Raw genomic sequence first — 22,190 nt, 5'->3', positions numbered from 1 at the left:
AAAGAATCATGACTAGTTTTAGGCATAGCAATTGAAATTCTGTATGTTAAATTTAGGTATAATTTTTCCAGAGCAGTTTATCCCTTATTTTAGTAATCAATTCCTTTAAAACAATGACAACAAAATATTTTTAGCAATGCTTCTTTTGGGAATGATAAATAAATGCCTACACATACAGAAATCTTTAATTTATGAAACAGCATTTTCTGAATGAGTCAATTTAATTAAATCAGCAAGTCTATTAGATATTTCATTTTTTGAGGCTGAATCCCTTGGCTATTAGTACTGCTTCAAGGAAAAATATTTTAATGAAAATTGGTTATTTCAGTTAAACTCCCATCAGAACAACTTATAAATGATGTTGAATCTTTGAGAAGGCCCTCCCTAAGAAATGGAGTTAAGCCAAGCAATAGCCACTGCTACTTTTCAGTTATGTATTCAGTTTGTCTTTGGAGTCTGACGCAGACAGTTTTTCTTGACACTTGAGATCCCTTGAGGGTGAAAACTGATCCAAGCATGAAGTTTGGATTTAGTTCTGAAATTTGCAGAGTGTCAGAAGCTGTTTTCAGTTTTGTTTCCAGTTTACAAGCAGTTTGCTTGTAGGGGTTAGGAGGGGTGAGTTTCCCTCTTCAATGTGAAAAGCTTACTGACTTCAGAACCATAAGCCCTATTTTTTTTTTATGTTTGGTTATCTGGTGTATCTAGAGCATTAACACCTTCAGGCTGAATATCAGGATTTTCGAACTGCAGAAATTTCAATAGCTGACATCTATTGAGCTTCTGTTTCTTCTAAGGTTGGCTGTGTGCCATAAGTATTGCATCCATAGATATACTTTTCTATCCCCTTAGGACATATGTTTGGCTGCATGCCAAATGTAACAGAATTAATTGTAAAACAGAGCATTTTAATTTAAATATAACATATCCGTCTAACTAGTTGGTAAATTACTCTGGAATAAGTACTTAGGCACATAGCCCCTCACTAACCTCCTTTAGGGATCTCATCTTCTGTACCTTGTTTCTGACTTCCTGTAGACGGGAAAAGGGGAGCCCTAAACTTCTCGCTTTACTCAACATATATTTAAGGCTTGTTATAGAAAACATCACTGACACAGGATGAACTGCTTTCATGAAAGAAAGAGATCTTTCTGGTTTGCTACATGGTTGAATATAGCCACCAGTCACCTGTGATTACTCTGCGTGTAGTAATTTTGTCATTAATCATAAAATGCATGATATAAGCCAAATTTAACTTTTAGAAGAAATTCATAGTACTCAGTGGAAAGAGTATGTGTAGATAGTTGATTTATATTATACTGAATGGCCAATGAAATATGAGTAGATATTAATACACTGCTTTATCAAAAAATACCGAATGTGCTTAAGACTGAATGGAAAAGCAAGGGCATAACATGAAAATTTACTTAACATTGCATTACATATTCTTGATATAAAATAATCTAAAGCTTAATGACTGAGGTCAACATTTCAGTATGGCTCTAGACAGTAGATAAATCACAAGGTATTGTCCTGGATTCAGCAGTAGCAGTCATTTTTCTCCTTCTTGGTAGCTGGTGCAGTGCAGTGTTTTGACTTTCGGCTCGGGAGCAGAGCTGACAGCGGTGTTTTGGTTTGGCCAAGGACTTTGTGAGGCTCATGCTCTGCCAGGGAGGAGGGAAAGCCAGGAGGAAGCAGAGACGGGGCGCCTGACCCAGGCTAGCCAAGGAGGTATTCCATACCACAGCACATCATGCCTGGGGTGGGGAGTAACTGGGAGTTACCCGGAAGGACACGGGCTTCTGGGTCAGACTCCTTTCTTGGCCGGTGGTACTGTATTCTCTTCCCTTGTTATTTTCTCTTATCATTATTGTCGTTGGTGGTAGCAGTGGTGATTTGTGTTGTACATTGGTTGCTGGACTGTTCTTGTCTCAACCCGTGGGAGGAGCACCCGTTCGATCCTCCTCCCCAGCCCTCCCTGGAGCGGAGTGAACAAGCTGTCTGGCTAGGGTATAAACCACAACAGGTATGAAATGAAATCTGTTGTTTAAAAGTTTACTTAAGATTTTATACAATCTTTTTTGGTGTTAACAGTGATGTAACATGAGGTAAATTCCTTTTAGACTTCATATTGCCCAAAAAAAGTAAGACTAAAAAGTAGGTATAATACCAACCAAAAAAAACGTTCCAATCAACAAAAAAAAAACCCAAACCCTAACCCACAACCAAATAAAACTTCAAGGGCGGGAAAATCCTATGCCTATATTTCTTTCCTATATAATTTTGAATGCTTTAATAAAACAAGAATGCTTTTTATGATATGAGACCCATAAGCTAAGAAAATGGGTGTCAAATAGCTGTAATAAATTACTGATTAATCAGATACATGCTTTGCTTGAAGAAAATACCACCTTACTAGCCACTGAATCATGCCCTGAGCCAGTAAAGTTATGAGATGTGCTTTACATTCCTAAATCTGTGTATAAGCAGTGGTGTCACATTCAGAAATGCTGAAGTGGATTCCCAACAAGGTCCAGGGGTAGTGCTTAAATCTCAGCTCTCTGGTTATCACCATTAATTATCCCGTTACATGTAGACTCAAGAACCAAATTTATGTTATTTACTTGCTAAATAACCTTGGCTCATAGAAAAATTACACCAACTTCAGCAGAATCTCAGGCTAGGAGGTGGATTTTTAGTCAACAAGTTGAAGGAGGACTAAAATAATATATTTAGGTGGAAGCAAACCACTTACTTAAGGTACAAATGGAGGATTAAAATTAAACAGGACATTGCATTTTATTGATCATGCCAAGCTTATTTCTAAAAGTAACTCACTGGATTACACAAGCATAGTATGCATAGACTCGTGTGCATGTGAGGACCCTGGTCCAGTGGAATGACTGGGAAGGAAAGCATCAGTCATGACCTCAAGGACAAGGGTATGTGAACATATCACACTGCGCAATAATGAGAAGGTTGCCTCACATTTGTATAAGGCAAAGATTAGTATATGATGAATTACTGTGTATCAGTAGATACAGATTTATACCCTAATTTCCTCAAGTCACCCAATTCTTGCTCCCACACACCAAGATTAATACGTAACACCAAGCAGAAATATTCTCATGTTCTTGAAGTTATTAGAGAGCCAAAACTTGAGGATCAGTACTAGTCACTGTGATCATCTAAGGACATGAGAGAAGAAAACTTTGTTTGAAAAGAGAGCATCTTTTACAAGCCCACTGATACTGAGTCCAGAGGAGGGCCACGGAGATGATCAGAGAGCTGGAGCACCTCTCCTATGAAGAACAGGCTATGAGAGTCCATCTTGTTCAGTCTGGAGAAGGGAAGGCTCAGGGGAGACATTAGAGCTGCCTCCCAGTACCTAAATAGGGCCTACAAGAAATCTGGAGAGGCACTTTTTACAGGGTCGTGTAGTGACAGTACAAAGGGGAATGCCTTTAAGCTGACAAAGGAGAGATTTATATTAGACATAAGAAAAAAATTCTTTCCTATGAGGGTGGTGAGGATGGTGAAGCACCGGCACAGGCTGCCCAGAGAAGCTGTGGCTGCTGCATCCCTGGAAGTGTTCAAGGCCAGGCTGGATGGGGCTTTGAGCAACCTGGTCTAGTAGAACGTGTCCCTGCCCATGGCAGGGGGGTTGGAAGTATATGATCTATAATTATATGATTCTATGATGATCTTGAAGGTCCTTTCCAACCCTAACCATTCTATGATCCTATGACAACTTGGGAAACAAAGGGCTTTGCATGGCTGTAAACTCCCCCCACAACTATTTGGCTTTCTGAAGAAATATGTAGTGCTTATCGTTACAAATGATTTCTAGTTACAAATCTTGCCTTGTGTGTGTGTTTTTCTGGGCCAGATGTTAAACTTCAGGAGTCATTGTTTCTCTTCCATGTTCAGCTGTTTATATTTTATTATAATAAAGATGAGATGAAGGGGCAAGGTGTATCTCTACTGCATAGGAGCTATAGAGATTGAGATAAATTCTGGACCTTCGATGTAAATAATGCAAGTCCCTCATGTGTCACTGGTGCTAGCATTTCAGTGCAAATTATGATGCAGGATGCTGACATTGTAATTCAGAGTGAAGAAGAAAGAGTTATAGAAATAACAGCAAAATGTGGGGAAAAACTAAAATCCATTTAGCTACTAAATACTAGATATTAAAGCTTTTTCTTAAGTATTAATATTTAGCGGATGAATGGGGAGCTTACATATGTCAGTGGCCTCATTGTAGGATGCAGCTCTCTAGTTCCTGTTTCTTTAGTCCAGCTAAGTAAACTTTTGAGCGCTTGATCACTAATTTGCACAGTATCACACCATTTAAATTGTGCTTTGCCTGTCCTGCCGCAACTTTTGTAAGTAAGGCAAAGGAACTGTTTATGAAACAGATGTGCTGGTATGCAGCGACTTAAAGAAACTTGAAACTGAGTCACAGGTTCAGTTCAGAGCTTTCTACTATCCTTGTGTAGTCTCTCTGTGACTTTAAAATGTCCTAGAGAGGAAGAAGGAAATATGTAACATAATAATTCTTTTCTTTATCCAGTGTCCACAGTTTAATCAATCTGCCATTAAGATATCTTTTCATAATTCAATTCTTTTTATTAAAAATACGACTGCTTGCCAAAAAAGAAAATAAATTTAACAGGTTGTAGGAAATAACAGTCAACTGCATTTGTGACACAAATTGAGTTCCCTATGTAATCACATTATTATCAGTTAAATCGGGCTAAACTGTATTGCAGAGTGAAGTCTCTGCTCTGCTGGTTAAACCCTCACACCCTTTAAAGAATTATGAATATTTACAAAATATAATTTGTTTTAATTTGCAGAGACCAACTAGTTTGTTGAACCACCTTACTGGCTGCCACTGTGTCATCATAGTTTCCGCAAGAGGGTTATTCAGAGCCGCGTACCTGTGTTAATCTTTCCCAGTTTTACTAGCATCTCAGGGTCCTTGGGCCTCCAGTAGCCTGGAGTACAACAGCTGCCTTGACATGAATTTGGCACAGTTTGCCAACACAATATGGAGAAAGAATTGGGTGGATATAAAAGTGGTAGGTTTAGCCTCAGTTTTTTAATATTTTAAGAATAAATACTGGCCTTCTACTAATATATCAACTGCCCTTAGCTATCTCTCTTTTGTTTGTCATGTTTGTCATAACAGTCTTTTGTAGGAAAGCCCTATTAAGCAGTATGTCCAACCATATTACCAAGATCAGATGCATTGTCTTTAGGAAAAAAGCAGCCCAACAAACATAAAACCCCTTGCAGTCAACTGCAAAGATCTAGTCTTAAAAATCAAGCTCCTGAATTCATATTTGAACAATTAACTGCCTTCCAAACCTGCAAGCAACCAGCTGTTCTGATTGGAAGTCTCATTAGTTGTGGGGTATTTCTGAAAGCCAGGACAACTAGTGTGCTAAATTATAAGAGTCATGTGTCAGTTACTTTCCCTTTTTTTTCCTTTCAAATTTGATGCTGTTGCTGGAAGGTAGTAATCATGGGAAATTCATCTTTATTTAGACAGAGGGGGAATAAAGTTTTCCTTATTAATGGAAAACCGTTGAATATTTGTCCTCATTATAGGCTTTAGAATAAGGTCCAGATCCAGTAAGGCGAATATCAGCACAGCCTTCCAAATCAGTTGTCAAAGTGTCTTCATTATGTTACTGTTTTTTTCTTCCCAGCAATGAGGTTACCATTCATTGTTTTATGATTCTGTCTTGTTGGTCTCTGCACTGAAAAGCCATAAATATGCCAGTGCGTCTTTGCAGAGGATCTCCATTAGGGCTTGGGCTAGGACCACCCACTCATTTCTCCTGAGCAAAGCAGTAGCTATTAGATAGCACCTTTTCATTAGCTACTGGCCTGGATGGGATGTGAACTGGTGACCAATGGGTGAAAGGTATTTCATATCCCATTATTAATCCTCAGAGCCATCAAGTCCTTCCATTAAAATCTTATGAGTAACTTTTCTGTCCTTCAAATAAGTCTGCTATCATGCAGATTTCTTTTGCTTTGTAAAATTGCCAAAGCATGTGGTTGCGCATATACAACTGCACACCCTGCTGCTAGAAATTGGGAGGTTTCCAGAGACTCTCAATGCCTGCATTTGTATGGGTCACGTAACAGTGAACATGCACACAAAATGCCTTCCTGCCCCAAATCATTATTTTTCAGCTGTTTAAACAATTACTTGGATTTTCTTTAAAACTCGGAATTTTATTCCCTTATGCCATGTGTATAACACTGAAAACATACAGTGGAAAGGGAGGATGACAGGGATTGCTGTCTTTAACTACACAGTGTATGCGTTCTGTTATAGTAGTTAAGATGTACATTGAATAGTTGAAAAAAGTTGATAAATGCTAAATTTTAATTGTAAAATAGCTTGATTGTGATAAGCGGTTGGATTTTATATCGTTTGACACAAAAATAATGGTTATTAAATCTATGCCAAGGTATTGACATTTTAGCAGCAGACAGATGGCACCAAAGAGGACATTTTAGATAATGTGATGCAAGGTTCCTCAAATTGCAATTCTGCAAGAAAATGTTTTTATTCTATTTTTTTTTAATTTTTTGACAAATTTGTATATATTAAAAGATGGCCAACATGAACATATGGAACTGTGCTAATCCCCAAAACACAGGAAATTTAGGTTAGATAAAAGGAGCTGTGAGACGCTGGAACAGGCTGCCCAAGGAAGTTCTGAATGCCCCATCCCTGGCAGTGTTCATGGCCAGGTTGGACAGGGCTTAGAGCAACCTGATCTAGTGGGAGGTGTCTCTGCCCGTGGCAGGGGGTTGGAACTACATGATCTTAAGGTCCTTTCTAACCCAAACCGTTCTATGATTCTATGATCTTCATAGATCATCTTGTATCTTTGCTGATATAACGTAAGATTTTTCTCTCTTGTCATGGAAGAATAACTGTTGCAGCTGAACCCAGGACATCCCCTTTATCTGTTAATGAGTATTAGAGACTGTTAATAGCACAGTCATTCCTTTGATGCTATGTATGCTGGCACCTGTCATCATTATGTATTCGTCTCCTGACTGGCCTGAACTTAAGTGCAATATGCCATTTGAAAAGTGCCAAAAAGAGTAGAGCAGTCATGTGGTTTTGGTGATCACAGTAAATGTAAATTAATCATGTTTGACAAATGTTTGTGTACTTATAGATCTGTAGGCAGAAGCTATGTATAATCAATGAACTGTCCTTTTATATTCTAGAAATAGACACAAAGTGCAACCAGCTAAAACTAGTGATGCTAGTTTCTTAAGGCAATGATGCAAAATCTGTACATGCTAGTTCTGTCAGTATTAGTAGTTTCGTATGCTTGGTGCTGTCATTTCAGAGCCTCAAGGCTGCACTGCACAGATGTCATGGTAACTTTTGCCAGGCTACGAATGCCAACCTTGGACTTTAATGTGTAAATTTTAGTGTTTAATTATCACACACACAACTGTCCCTGCCATGGGCAGGGACACCTTCCACTAGACCAGGTTGCTCAAAGCCCCATCCAACCTGGCCTTGAGCACTGCCATGGATGGTGCAGCCAGAACTTCTTTGAGCAACCTGTGCCAGTGTCTCAGGCCCCTGACAGTAAACAACTTCATAATACCTAGTCTAAATCTACCCTCTTTTCATTTCAAGCCTCCTTATTTCTCCTTATCTTGTCACTACTTGACCTTATAAAAAGTGCCTCTCCAGATTTCTTGTATGCCCTGTTTAGGTACTGGGAGGCAGCTCTAAGGTCTCCCCTGAGATTTTTCTTCAGGCTCAAAAAGCCCAGTTCTCTCAGCCTGTCTTCATAGGAGAGATGCTACAGCCCTCTGCTTGTGGTCCTCCTCCGGACTCTGTCCAACAGGTCATATGGGTTTGGGAGGGGGTTGTTTTAAAAACTAAACCAATCAGTCAAACAAACAAACCAGGGATGAGAGATGCTGCAGTATCAAATAGTGTACTGTAATTGCACCATTTGTTTGATAAGAGCCTTTTGCCATGTGGATATGATTTTAAGGTATATGGGTTTACCAAAGAAAGTTTACTAAATAATAAAGCTAAACCCTTACCTCCAATGAACATTTATTTTGTGAAACCGAAATATTGTAAATTATAAGCCTGCTTACATCTCTGCCAGGATGATCTCTTAGAAATATGGCCTCTTTGTTGTTTTGGATGGAGCCTGGTCTTGGTATAGTTCATGGTGTGCTGCACAACTTCTTTCTCTGTCTTTATTTTGTTGTCTCTAAGGCCCTTGAGGGAAATACTGAGAATCTGGAGCAGCTGTAATCGCGAACAGACCTCGTTATTATTCCTATTTTAACTTGTGGGATAGTGCAGGATGTATGCAGTATCTGTTTCCAGACCACAAAACTTGAGAAAGATTATATGCTTATATCTGTGAAATAGCACTCAAGGAAACCTTGATAGGTGTAGACCACAATGCCTTTCTTCCACAGTGGTTAAGCTTAACTGTTCTTTATTCTGGAGGTCTTCTATTTTATAACACATACAGAAGCAACTAATTTCATGGAAATAGAGATAAACAGGTTACAGATGTCTTACTAAATAGCTGATGGTGATTTGTGTTTGATATCAGACAATAGGCTATCCCAATATTGCTGGTTTCTCCATGGAAAGAGTAACGACCATTAATGAACATGCTCTGGCATGTACATACTATACTGCAACGTTAGTAGCTTGGTGATTTCAGTGATAAGAAAATCTCTGGTATAGAACATATCTACTCTTTTCACTATCATTTGTGTTGGGATTTTGATTTTTTTTCTGTCTGTTCTGTCATACCATTGATAATTGTCTTTTAAAAGTTATCTTCTCAATTTCTATTATGTTTTATGGTAGACAGAATTATTTTCTGATGAAATCTTACTTCCCATTAAGATTATGAATATTTTCTATTTTTTACTTCCCATACTGAAATCCAAAATATTTTTATTTATAATTACCTTTCTTTGCGGTGACTTTACTGTTGGCTATGTAAATAGTGTTATTTGGGACACAATGAAATGGAATGAAGCTGCACCAGGGGAAGTTCAGATTGAATATTAGGAAAAGGCTCTTCACTGAGCTGATTATCAGATACTGGAACAGGCTCTCCAGAGTCATGGTCACCAAACCTGTCAGAGCTCAAGGAGCATCTGGATGACACTCTTAATCATATGTTTCAGTTTTAGGTAGTCCTGCAAGAAGGAGGGAGTTGGATTTTATGAACTTTATGGGTCCTTTCCAAGTTGAGGTATTCTGTGATTTCATAGAATCGAAACATGTTCCCCCCAAACTACCCCCACCCCACCTCACCCCCATTTTTATTAAAAAGCGTGACTAAACCTCCTTCCTACCTTCTCTTCTGATTTTAGCTTGGGTCTGTAATGCTCATCCTGATGCCTGTCCAGAAAAGTAGTGTGGATCTTGATGTTCACCCAAAGCCCTTTACAATATATTCTGCAATACATTTTTACCACTTCCTTACTTCTTGGACATTGACAATGTTGGACACATTTCTTCCTCAGTCTGGAGAACAGCAACATCAAGTAGCTGACCACAAAACTTGCTGTAACACTTAAACATTCATATTTACTTAGGTTAAGCCTAGTGATAATAGAAGTTGTTTTTCTCTAGTGCCTGGAATTTGGAAATTGTAACTGTATGTGATCGCTACATGGTGACACACCGTTAAAATAATGCCCTCCTCCCCCCTTTATTTTCTTTAGGGACGCAAGATTGAGGCAGAAAAGTACTTTGTGAAGGCTATTCAGCTGGATCCTACCAAAGGAAACTGCTACATGCATTATGGTACGTTTCAGATAGATAAGGTTTTCATGCATATTGCAGGCTTGCTGTTAATCTCTCAGAAACATTAAGGATTTGAAATGTGCTACTGGCAAAATATCTTCTTTAAAGGAAAATAAACTAATCTGTCATGTATAACTTCATCTACCTGTTAATATAACTTCATCAGTCTGTTAATCACTGCAGAGGCAAAAGTGAAGATTTTAATATTTTGCATAACTTTCCTCCTGCGAGAGGAATTTCAGTATTGCTGCCTCTCTGGGAAACAAAAAAAAGGTGACTATTGCCATATCTCAAAATTTCATGAGCTGGGATATTATTACTAACAGTTGTGGCCTAACTTTGCCAGTTGTTGCTGGGTGGGCAACTAGAAGTTATACTTTACTGTGCATGAGTTCTATGTATCGAAGTGTCTGCTTTGTGTTGAAGAATTAGATCTATCTCCTTCCTAACATCTTCATGGCTGAAAAGGATAAGTATTACAAAAGGTTTTGACAAGTTGCCTATTTTTGGTCCTACTGAGCCATACACGTGCAGAAAGTACACAGATAACGTGAAGGTATCTTTATAACTTTGGATTGTTTATGCTAGATGTGCAAAAAGTAGTTCCAGATGCGATTAGTCCCAAGGAACCAAAAATATTTAACTTTGTGGACTAATTTGTACTGTATTTTAAAGCTGGTAATAGACAAATTAAAAAAGCTAGCTATGTAGTCCCAATTGGAAAATACAGAAAGAAGTAATAAATTTCATCTTAGTTAAGGAAGAAGGTAGGGAACCACAAGCATACTGTATATATATTTGTATATTGTTTTAATTTCCTCTTCTGATTCTAACTGATAAATGTAAAATAAATAAAAATGAATGGCCAAGGGAAACTTAATCTCACATAATAACCATGTTTTTACTTTGTGTGATATCTCTGCCTGAATTGCTCGCATGTTGTATTTCCCTTTGGTCCTGTTCAGTGTAAAATTCTGTATGCTGGACTCCCAGAATCAATGCATACTTTGTTATTTAGAAAATGTTATGGTATTTAAATTAATGTAGGCCAGTGTTGCATTATTTTGCATTATGGATCACTACAGTTAGTAACTTTGTCTTCTAGTTATGCCTGTACAGACAAATCTGATATGGGTATTTGTGCAGCTATTTCTGTTAATTTCAATTGAATATTAGTACAGTTGATGTCCCAAAATAATCAGGAAAAGTTGCAGCAGATTGTATCTTGAAATCCTACTCAAGTCCCTTCTAGCCTATGTTATTAAGAAATCTGTCTTTACTTTGTATAAAAGGTCTTGATTATCTGTCATAGCAATTGAAGTTGATTGTGTGCATTTTATTACAGATCTAGACTTTTTTTTCTTTTTTCTCTCTCACTATTTCATCAGCTAGCCTCTTTTCCTGCAATATTCCCTTTGTGTCATTTTCAAGTCCCTATAAACTGAAAGCAAGGTTATTCAAATCATCATTCATCTCAGGAGTATCGACTTCTTCATTACTGCACTGCAGTGTTAAAATGGTGTGTTGTTTCCTAAGGAAGATTATTGCCTAAAAACTTTAGCAGATTTTTCTTTTATTGTGTCACAGGTTCAAACTGTGGTTTCTGTGTCCTTGTGTAGAGGATATTGCAACATAAATGACATTCTGCAGATTAGGAGTGAAAGGCAAAATTTAGTCACTGGAATACAAGCATAGTAAAATGTGATGCAGAAAGGCTGTAGACACCGGAAGGTTCTCTATACCAGTCACTAGGTCTTTGTTGTGGAGTATTATACACAGAGAACTCTACTGAATGCCAGTGAAATCTTTTCTTTTAATGGCATGACTTCGGATCACCTCATAAAATTCAATGATGTTACTCTATGTTTATATCAAAGTAGCTATGAGAGAGAGGTGGTTTACTTCTGCTTGTCTTATGTGCCTATGTAGTACAGTTGATCTCAAAACCCTGTCACTTCGGTCACAGGACTGTAAAATTTGAAATAAATGATTCCTTCCTTCCTGCCTGCCTCCTTCCCTCCTTCCCTCTTTCTCTCCTTCTTTCCCCTTTCTTTCCCTTTTCCCTTTCTTTCAATTTCACTTCCACCTATTTCTTGTATTGATAAGGATTCTTTAGTGTATGTTACCAGGGACGTTCCAGATACTACACAGGAATCCCTAGTGAATGTTTTAAGCTTTATCTCTATCAGCTCATTAGTTTATTTTAGCACCTTGTCACAGGTACAGACTATGTCTTACATTCCAAGTGTTAAAATATGGGGAAATATATCTGTATTTTCCATGTAAATCTTTTTTTTCTCAGCATGAAGACGTTAGAACAGAGAATAAATTAGTTGGCATCAGCCCTAAAGAAATCACATACCTCACGAATCAGCCAAATTAAAAGAATGGTCAGCTGGGACAAAAGAAGTGTGTTGATGGACTAGCAGAAATAAATGGATTGATGATTTTCTTCCAAGTGCATGTGGATACACACACTTATAATTTGTGCTCCCAGGATGTGCAGATGTTCTTTTTGACTTCTAACCTTCTAGACTTTTTTTGGAGCTGTCAGGAAGAGCTGTCAATATACTGTATCTTTCAAGAGACTTACATGTGTATTACATTGTGCTTCAATTCAAGCATTAAGCCAAAGGCTTTCTTAGGCATGATTTGGTGCAGGAGTCAACTTATTTGATCACATGAAAATTGAAGATGTGAACAGATTCATGGTTGCTTCATGGATAATACCACCACCAATACTTCTCTGCTTGAGGTAGTGTTAGAATTAGTTAGGTAATTTGCTGACTTTGTATTTCAGTGGACTTAGGTTTAAAGCACTGTTTCTCAAACTCACTGTGCTTGGAGATGTCTGAAAGGAGAACTAGTGGAAAAGCTGAAGAGATAGAAATCCCTGCACACTCCTGACATGATGCCACTTCATTGGACAGAAGAGGAAGGATCTTTTACTCTAGTGATGAGAGTGTGCAATCCCCTCTTGAGCTGAAATGCAGGCAGCTGCTCAGCTGTCCTTTTTCCGAATTCTCATCTAGTTCTCTACTAATTCTCCCCTTTTCTTCCCCTTTTCTCCTTTTTCTTTCGCATATGCCAGTTATCTGAACATCTAGAATTTGTGTAAAACGGTTGTCTTATGAGTATGTGAGTCTTGATGGTTGATCTGATACAAGCTACTCATGTACATGCTATGCTACCAGAAACACCTAACAGATGAAACTGCATACCAGTCAGGAAGAAGAAAAAAAATGGCTGTTGAAAGACTGCAGAAGCACTAGGTTTTGGTTTTTTAATTATTATTTTTTTAATTCTCTGTCAATGAAAATACTATTTTTGGCACATCCTACAATTTTTAAAACTAAAACACTGGCAGAAATTATTTCAGATACTATATTTGAGTGCTCCTTTAAAGTCTGAGGCTTTTAATTAGATAGATTTAATACATTTTTTTTAAGAAAACTTAAAATGAACAGTTTGGACTAAACCTTAATAAATGCTTATTTATTTTTGCATTTCCTTTCCTTTCTCCTCCCCCTGCCCCTTAAAGTTTTCTTCAAAGGGGCTTACCCACACCTACTCATGGTATTGGCTCTTATAATCCCATGTTATTTTGAACATTTAACTCAAGTATGCCATTTTGGATCCTGCAAGACCTCAGTGGCTTCTGTCATCAAAAAATTGATGACATAATTGAAATGGTCTCCATTGACCATTAAGAGAACTCTTTCTAACCCAGTTGCCTTGATTAAATGCCGTGGTTAGGAGGGATGAATCCAGGTGTGAAACTGAGAAACCAGACACCTATGAATTAATCCAATCCAAAGGAATTTTTGTATATATATTTGAAGAACATGTTGGGATCTAAAGAGTCAGTAAGTTCAATTTGTTAACAAATGTGCCAAACATAGGAATATTCAGCCAGGTCAGACCGGTGCCATTATGGCCCAGGGGTTATTTGACCACTCACAAAGGAAGTAAAGATATATTTCTGTCTCCACTAAGCCTATCTCAGAAGTTGAAGAAATATTCTGTATAAAATTTGTTAGTGCACAGAGATGAGATGAATTTCAAACAGTGAAACACTTAAGTGCTCATCTGTTTGAAAATAAAAACCCTAAATTCTTCATATCTTTTCATTGAGATGGCTACTAGGATATAGTGTAATTTAGGAGGTTGAAGTTGTTGAAGGCTTTGTGTACTAGGTTTCACTTAAACAAGCAAACAAACAAACAAAAAAAAATAACCCCATAAATCTACAGTGAAATTTAAGTCATCCAAACGTTTTGCCTCCTAAACTGCCTTATTTCCTTTATAATTTGCTGTTTAAAAGAAAAATAATAATAATAATAATAATAATGAAAACCACACTAAAGCAAGTTCTGCTAAACCTGCCACTTTTATTTAGCCAACAAGCTGCTAGCTTGTTTGCTAAAACCAGGGTTTGCTACCACGCCTCTTAAAGTGCATGTAGTGGCTTCCCTTCAACATAAAGAAAATGGACTAGCAAAAAAAAGAGAAAGTAGGTTTCAAGGTAAATGCATGTACAGAAGTCCCTTCTCCCTTACATTTGTAGTGGCTTAATTGGAATGGGAAAGTCGAGAACCCAACGGGATGTTCATATTAAGTCTGTTTTATTAATCACCATTGAGACCTCTTTTAAAAATAGCTTCCTTTGAATAATACATTGTTTCTAATAACTCTAAATTGTTTAATGATTTCTTTTTCATTATAAAAATGGATTATTCTCATTAGGTTAATTATGCATTCACTTAATTAGGCAGTTCACATTGTTCATCTGCCTTTTACAGTGCATTGCCAGTTACAGATATAAAATAAAATGAAAAATACTCTGTCAGATAAAGTAAAACTGAAGCATATTAGCTATGCTCTCATTGAAGGAGGAACATGTTAACATGTTCCCAAACATTCTAACGTGGGGTTTTTTTTGCATTAGCTTTCACTTCTGAATTTGTGATAATTTAGTTGCTTTTATAGATTTTCTCATATTATCCAGTTTGGGTTTTGGTTGGGGTTTTTATTATCATTATTTTCTAACACAAGTTTAACTTGTTAACTGCTCTTTTTTTTTCTTTTTTTTCTTTTTTTTTCCCTTTCATCCTAAGTCTTTCCAATAGTTGTTTCAGCACAGGGCTTTTAGCCCTTTTTGAAGCCTAAATTTTTACCTGAGCCTGTGAGTACTTTGTATATGACTTGCATCCAAAGATGACTGCTTTATCACTCATAAGTCCCAGACTGAAAATGGATTGGAACTGCTGTAAATTAAGCTTCAAAATAAGTTTATTTGAAATATGATAGCAGTGGATTTTCGAGCACCATTTTTTTCAGTCTTTAAGTCATACACTTGCATGTACTAGTAAGTGTGGGAATTTACATATGTTTACAGATGTGGATTCAGTTTTCTTCTTAGATGTGATGTATTTATAATATTTCTGTGCAGTCATATTGCTGGAGGTTTGTGTCTTTGTTCTTCATTTCCTGAAGAGCAGCCCTGGAAAGCTTTATTTTCGTGCCATATATTTAAGGAAAAGATTTTATGAAGAAAACAGTGTAATAATGAAAAATGTCAATGGGGTGTTGATAAGAAAGACAAATACCAACCATGGCCAAGTAACAAAGTCTTACTCATTTCTTCAAGAGACTTTTATGCCAATGGAAAAAAATGTCACTCTAGTCCATGGGAAGGTCAATTTTTATCTTTGTCAATGAAACAAATAAAACTTACTTCACAATACATAATTCCAGTGAATGAATTGTCTATTTCTGACTGGCAGGTTAGATAAATGTGGTATATGCCAAATGATAAATAAAACAGAGTACGTGGATCTGCTCCATTGGAAACACCAGATGCTACATGGTCATTATATATTGAGGAATTAAATTACTTCATGAGATGGTTCACAGCCAACCAGATGTAGTATGTCCATCACAAAGTGGCTTTGCCAGCCTTCCAGTGTGCACTCAAGAACATCTCAGTAAACGAAAGGCTTTTTGCCATTTAAAATCTTTTGTAAATCCTAACACTAAATATATAGTGTTTTTGTGGGGAAACTGTAAAACAAGTTTATGATACTCAACACATGTTCATAGAACATATGTACTCTTTAGAAGAAGGGTTTCTCTGTCTTGGGCATGCAGTGGACTATGGCTTGTACCTCCTCCTACAGTATGAATGAATGAATGTAGTTCCAGGAAAACAGGATTCCTAGACCCAAAATGGGAAGATAGATGTAACTCACTTGCAAAAAGACTTCATTAAGCTTACAACCTTTCTGCTCCCAGAATGCTCTCCAATAACTTTAAGAAAATCTTCAGCCTTTATTAACACAGACAGTATTTCTTATCTCCAGACTGAAACTGAACAAGCAACTGAGCTATTCGAAAGAATATACTAATTTGAAGTCTTGTTTGCTGTTTTCTTGGCAGCTGTGAATGATGAGTGTACGAAGGCAATTTACTTGTAAATTGTCATGTCCTTTTTGTTGTTGTCTAGACTGTTGCTATCACACAAAATTAAAAGAAGGTTATTACAAACCACTATAATAACTATTTATCCCAACCTTCTTTTAGAAACAATCACGTAAGTGGGATGCAGTGGAGTATTTCCAAACAAGCCAGGTCACTGACCCTAAACACTGTGGAATTTCCATGTTTCTGGTTCTTCCCTTATCTTTAAATCTCATCATTCTGACATCCCAAATATGTGGCTAACTGCTTCCTCAGCACATTATACTAGACTGCTAGAAAGATGTGGTATAGAAATTACAGATTAGAGACAGAGCTAGAAATGTGGCTTTATACTTATTTCATTTTGCCAAAATATGGGGTTTCTGCAGGAATCAAAAAAACCTGTGGCATGAACAACCATGGAGACTGCTTTGTTAATGATCATATGTTTTGACCTATGAGTGCCCTCTCATTATGAGGATTTTTGAAGAAATACCATGGAGCCACTATAAAAGTGCAAATGGATAGGACTTTCCCATCTAAATTTCACTTTTCCAAACCTTATACGTCATCAGGTATCTGGGGAATGACCTAGGGTCCAAAATCTTCCTTACTATTTGTAGAAGATGAGGTCCTCTGAATTATATATTTTCATCATTAATCTTTCATTTTAGTTAGAGCTTCCAGTAATCCAGTTGTGGTCACAAGTTCAGTCATTGAGTCCCAAAGGCTTGCAATTTAATTTTTTTCCCTCTTATCTCTGGTTGTGCTCTGGATGGCATCCAATGGTATATTTAGCACAAGTGTAATACAAGTTTTTCAGACAAAGTAAAAGGCTAGTTAAAAGACCTTTCCAAGACAGTGTGTATATTGAAGTTGCAGGCTTGTGTAGTCTTTCTTTATATGTTATTTGCATGAAATGATCTCCATGGGAACCGACTGAGGGGATGAGCTCCCCAAAAGCCTTTCCTGCAAGAAAGCCAGAGAGCAGCTTTAGATAAAGATAGAATGGGCTATAAGGAGCAGCAAAACAAACCAGAATCCTGCTACCATCTAGGTAATCCTGATAAAAGTTCTCTTTGCTTCCCCTGTAAAATTATACATTCAGCAAGAAATTATTGCCTAACAGGCTTGCAAAACAGGATCTTTAAGCAAACATTTCCTTTTTCTGGGAACTGCTCATTCACAGGCAATGAATCTGGTTTGAAACCCTTGAAGGAGACAGTTACATTAGGTCATGTCTCTTGACTTGGCATCTTGCAACATTGATTCATCGCCTGGCAAGCTTTGGAAATCAACTCAGAGACAAGGTCTCTACTCTCATTTCTTCCACAGAACGCTGTTGAAATTTTCCATTCAGAAATCTCTAGCTGCATCTGCTCTTTTGCCCTGCATTACCACAGCAGAGTTGAAGTTGATGGTAACTTCAGTGGCAGTTCTGCTTATGCCAGTGAGAATGTAGTTCAGTTCTCAAGACATTATCTTTTAGCCTTACTGCATGCTTCAAAGACAAGACGTGATGCTTTGGGTTAGCAAGAACCCAGTCTGTATTCTGGTTTCTTTTGAAACTTGAAATGCTTTGACAGCATCAACAAATATTCAGCTTCAAATCCTCAATGTTGAATATGTTTCTGAAAGATCTTTCAGTGAAGTTTATTATAAACAGATTTGACAGTTGAATCTATGGGTTTGATATAGCCACTTTTCCTGTTAATATAGTTGTTTAAGTTGCTGCAACGGAAGGAGAAAACTTTTGAAGAAGATAAGGTGCAGAAGACCTGGTGACAAATGTATATTAAAAGAAGAAAATGTTAACTATTTCCTGTTATGGTGGGATTTGAGGATTTTTCCTTCTTATTCACAAGGTAGTTTACTCAGTTTTGTTTGGATTACTGAAGATATCAGGACAGAAGTGTAAGTCATTGAAGTTTGAGTAAGTCCAGAACTAATGGTGTTCTGAGACCATTCAAAATTTTTCTTTTCAAAAGCAGCAGTAACAAGATGGGCTACTTCAGAAACCTACTCTGATCTGGTACAAAGTACATTTGAATGTTTGCCAGTGAGCACAAGTGAGAATATTTCAATTAAAGAAAGATTGGTGCAACTTGCACTTTTGTCTAATAAGAAAAGAAGCTCATAGCGCCTGTAAGGAATAGTTGAGCCCGTTCTAGAGGAAGGCACTAATGCCTTTGTGCTCTGGCCATAAAAGGTTGTTGCACACTGGCATATCCCAACCAGTTAATACCTTTCATATTACAAGAAAGCAGAACTATCAATTCAGATGTATGGCTTTTAAACTGGTGTTGGTGCATGTATTAACAAAATGTTTTGCAAATGTTTATGCTCATTTTAGACAGGTAGTTACACCAGGTAGAGTGCTGTATGCTTTCATCTCTTTGGATGAATATTTGTTAAAAGTTTTGGCGTAAGATGAAAATAAGTTGTTTTTCCTCAGCTCTTAGGAACTGAAAATTCTTGGTTGTTGTTTAAATTGAATGTATACTTTTATCTTACTTTTCAGTAGTTTGCATATATTGCCTCAATTCTTTTTTGTCAAATATAGACTCAAAACTGTTGTTGACAATCTGCAAGAAAAAGTAAGTTTAAACAAGTCTGACAGGATTTGTCAGCTTTTATGCTATTTCTGATGCTTAGATATCTTGGTTTAGGGGAGAATTATTATGTGGATAGTGAAATATTGAATCAGTTCTCTGCTGTCAAAGGTCTTTCAAAACTCTTGACTACATATTTACCCTCAGCTCTGTGCTGTGTAGCAACGAAGGTAGAAAATTCTATTAAAAAGATAACATTGTTCCAGGCAAAAAGCAGTGTTGTTGAAGGTTGCACCTGAACCTGAACCATGGATTTACCACTCCCATTTCAGAAAAATAGTAATGAGAAATATTCTTTCCTTGATAAAGGAAAATCAGGGATTCAGGGCTTCTAGAAAGATGTTTTCTCAAAGGCTGGTTCTGATTCAAGAAAACAATCAGGCTACCATAATTTATTTTGTTGGCAAGAGTTGGAGTCATGACACCTGCACTAAGAAAGCTCAGGATGGGATACTGGGCAGTCTGTCATAAATCATGCAGTTTGCCAGCTGCCTGTCAGAGGAGGAAATCCTGCGTGCAAATTTAGACCCACACAAGCGGTTGCTGGATCCAGGGGCTTGTGGATCAAGCCTTCCAATCCACCTTCAACTCCTTGGCATTATTCTTCCCAGCGAAGTGGGAAGAGTGCTATTCTCTTGAGAAACACACCTTTGTGACTTGGGCAGGAAAAGTTCATAAGTCTGATTTCTAAACAAGAAAGTGCAGCAGTAAAGTACCAATCCACCTTGTTGTCATATGAATTCAGTATATCATATTAAAATGAATGTCAGGTAATGTTTTCAAAATGAGATATCTCTACTTAGATGCTTTAAATTAAATTCAGGTGCATGAATAAAATTAGTATGCCTTTCAGGAGAACTTGGCAAATCAGTTCTCAACTGAAAGTTTCCATCTTGTACTGGCTCTGACTGCAATAGATAGATATAGCATACTAACGATAATTCACTTTTAACATAGCTGACTGCATGATGCTGTGTTTTGAATTTGTGGCTAAACCAGAGTTGATAACATGCCCATGTTTTGGCTGTTGCTGAACAGTGTTTTAGCAGAGTCAAGGCTTTCTCCTTTTTCCACTCTGCTCCCTCCGTGAGTAGCCTGGAGATAGCAGGTGATTGGAAGGGGACACAGCTTGGACAGTTTACCCAAGCTGGCCAAAGGTATATGTCAGACCATATAACATCATGTTCAGCAACAGACTCTGGGATAGATGAAGAAGAGGGGTTTTGGCTTCTGAGGTAGCTTTTGGAGACTGGCTGGGTGTCAGACTACATATGAGAAGTGGTGAGCAATTTCCTTCATTTCTCTGTTTTTTGTTTTTTAATGCTTTCTTTCATCTACTGAACTATCTTTGTCTTGACCCAGAAGCTTTCTTGCTTTTGTTCTTCCTATTTTCCCATGTTACCCAGCTGGGGTCTGGCAGTGAGCAGCTGTATGGGTGCTTGGATGCTGATAGGGGACAACCCACCACACACCTGTACACTCAGATATTTCCACTAGATTGAGAAAGAAAAAAAAGAGAAAAATTAAAAAAAACTAACTTATGGCTCTCATAGTTTTTTTTTTTCTCCTTCATAAAAGATTTCCATTAATGGCTCAAGCCATGTGTTGTGGTTTAAGCCCAGCCAGTAACTCAGAACCACACACCCACTTGCTCACTCCCCCATTTCTGCCCCTGGGATGGGGAGGAAAATCAAAAGAATGTAAATCCCACAGGCTGAGATAAGAGCAGTCCAGTAACTAAGCTACAATATAAAACCACTCCTGCTACCACTAATAATAATAATGATAAGGGGAAAAACAAAGTGAGAGAATATAAAACTAAAAAGAAAAGAAAAACCAATAAACACAAGTGATGCACAGTACAATTGCTCACCACCTGCCGACTGATACCCGGCCTAACCCAAGCAGTGATCTGTGCCTTCTGAGTAACTCCCCCCAGTTTATATACTGGGCATGACGTGCTGTGGCATGGAATACCCCTTTGGCTAGGTTGGGTCAGGTGTCCTGTCTCTGTTTCCTCCTGACTTCCCCTGCTCCCTGGCAGAGAATGAGAGACTGAAAAGTACTTGATCAGAGTAAGCATTATTTATCAACAACTAAAACATTAGTGTGTTATCAGCATTGTTCTCAGTCTAAAGACAAACACAGCACTGCACCAGCTGCTAAGAAGGAGAAAAACAACGGTTACAACTGAACCTAGGGCACCACAGTTTCTAATTCTAAAGACAAATTAATTTCTTGTAATACAGACTTTTCTCACAGTATGTTTTATTGTTATGCTTTTATCTCTATTTATTTACTTATTGTTCTGTGTAAGAAAGCTTTTTGGAAATCACCTGTTTCTGGACAAATTGAACACAAAACATCATAATGCATGAAAGGATGGCATATACTAGAATGTGGGTATAACTAAAGCAAGCAAACCTTATGCTTTGAGTGCAGAAAGGCACAGATTTTTGCAGATCTGAATAACTAAGATACAGGTGACTGTCTGAGTAAATAATATTCTATCTCTTGTGAAGTTGAAATGTATCTACAGAGTAAACGAAAACCTAGGAAAGCTGTCCTTCATCACTTTTTGTATTGAGATAATTCCTTCTGTGAACAGGTTCATGGTATCAAAGCATCACTGAATTCACTGTGCCCCTGCAGACCTTGCTAGCTCTGATTAAGTCAATCTGCATAAGCATGAAAGTAACAGGGAATGTATGTGGAAGGGAGGCAAGGAAAAAAAAGAAAATCCCTCTCCAAGAGAGAAAGTAATTTGCTCATGGCGAAGTGCACCTGAAGAGGCTTGTGGCCAGTGATGATTTGGTGGACTTTTGGTTGAGTGACCTTTAGAAAGATAAAAAAGAAAGGATGGGATACTGGAGTGTATAATCACCATACTTTAAGATAGCTTTTCCAAATATAAAGTTATGTAGACACAGATTCTAGATGGCTGAAACCCTTTGAAAAGTCCTTGATCCAAAAATAACGCATTTTATAAATTAGGTGTGAAAAAATCTTTGAAAGAAGCAGAAATAGGGTGGTTTGAGTACCTTGCAAAATGTTTTTTCCCCTCTTCTTCAAAGGAAAACACATTCTTACAGAATTCTACTAGTTGTTATGTTTTGTTTTGAAACTACTGTACTTTAGTTAAAGTTTTGTTGATCATTGAATCATAGAATCATAGAATAGTTAGGGTTGGAAAGGACCTTAAGATCATCTACTTCCAACTCCCTTGCCATGGGCAGGGACAAATCCTAAATTATTCATTCTTTTCA

At 37.5% G+C, this 22,190-nt stretch overlaps 1 protein-coding gene across 5 annotated transcripts in view; it reads left to right on the top strand.

The window, feature by feature from the left end:
* The window catches only part of TMTC2 (transmembrane O-mannosyltransferase targeting cadherins 2), a 261,093-nt gene that overhangs the window by 204,061 nt on the left and 34,842 nt on the right, over positions 1 to 22,190 (top strand). For all 5 annotated transcript variants that reach the window (XR_009743616.1, XR_009743617.1, XM_061454672.1 and 2 more), the window contains exon 9: positions 9,772 to 9,853. Coding sequence is in view for 3 of the 5 variants with exons in the window: in XM_061454672.1 (XP_061310656.1) it covers positions 9,772 to 9,853 (82 nt within the window). In the remaining 2 variants the exon portion in view is untranslated. The remainder of the gene's footprint in view (positions 1 to 9,771; positions 9,854 to 22,190) is intronic.

This window comes from Pezoporus flaviventris, unplaced genomic scaffold (assembly GCF_033815535.1).
Source record: "Pezoporus flaviventris isolate CSIRO_AGI_PZ_B2104156 unplaced genomic scaffold, CSIRO_AGI_Pfla_v1 ptg000016l, whole genome shotgun sequence".
NCBI lineage: Eukaryota > Metazoa > Chordata > Aves > Psittaciformes > Psittacidae > Pezoporus > Pezoporus flaviventris.
This window is presented reverse-complemented; position numbering and strand designations above follow the sequence as displayed.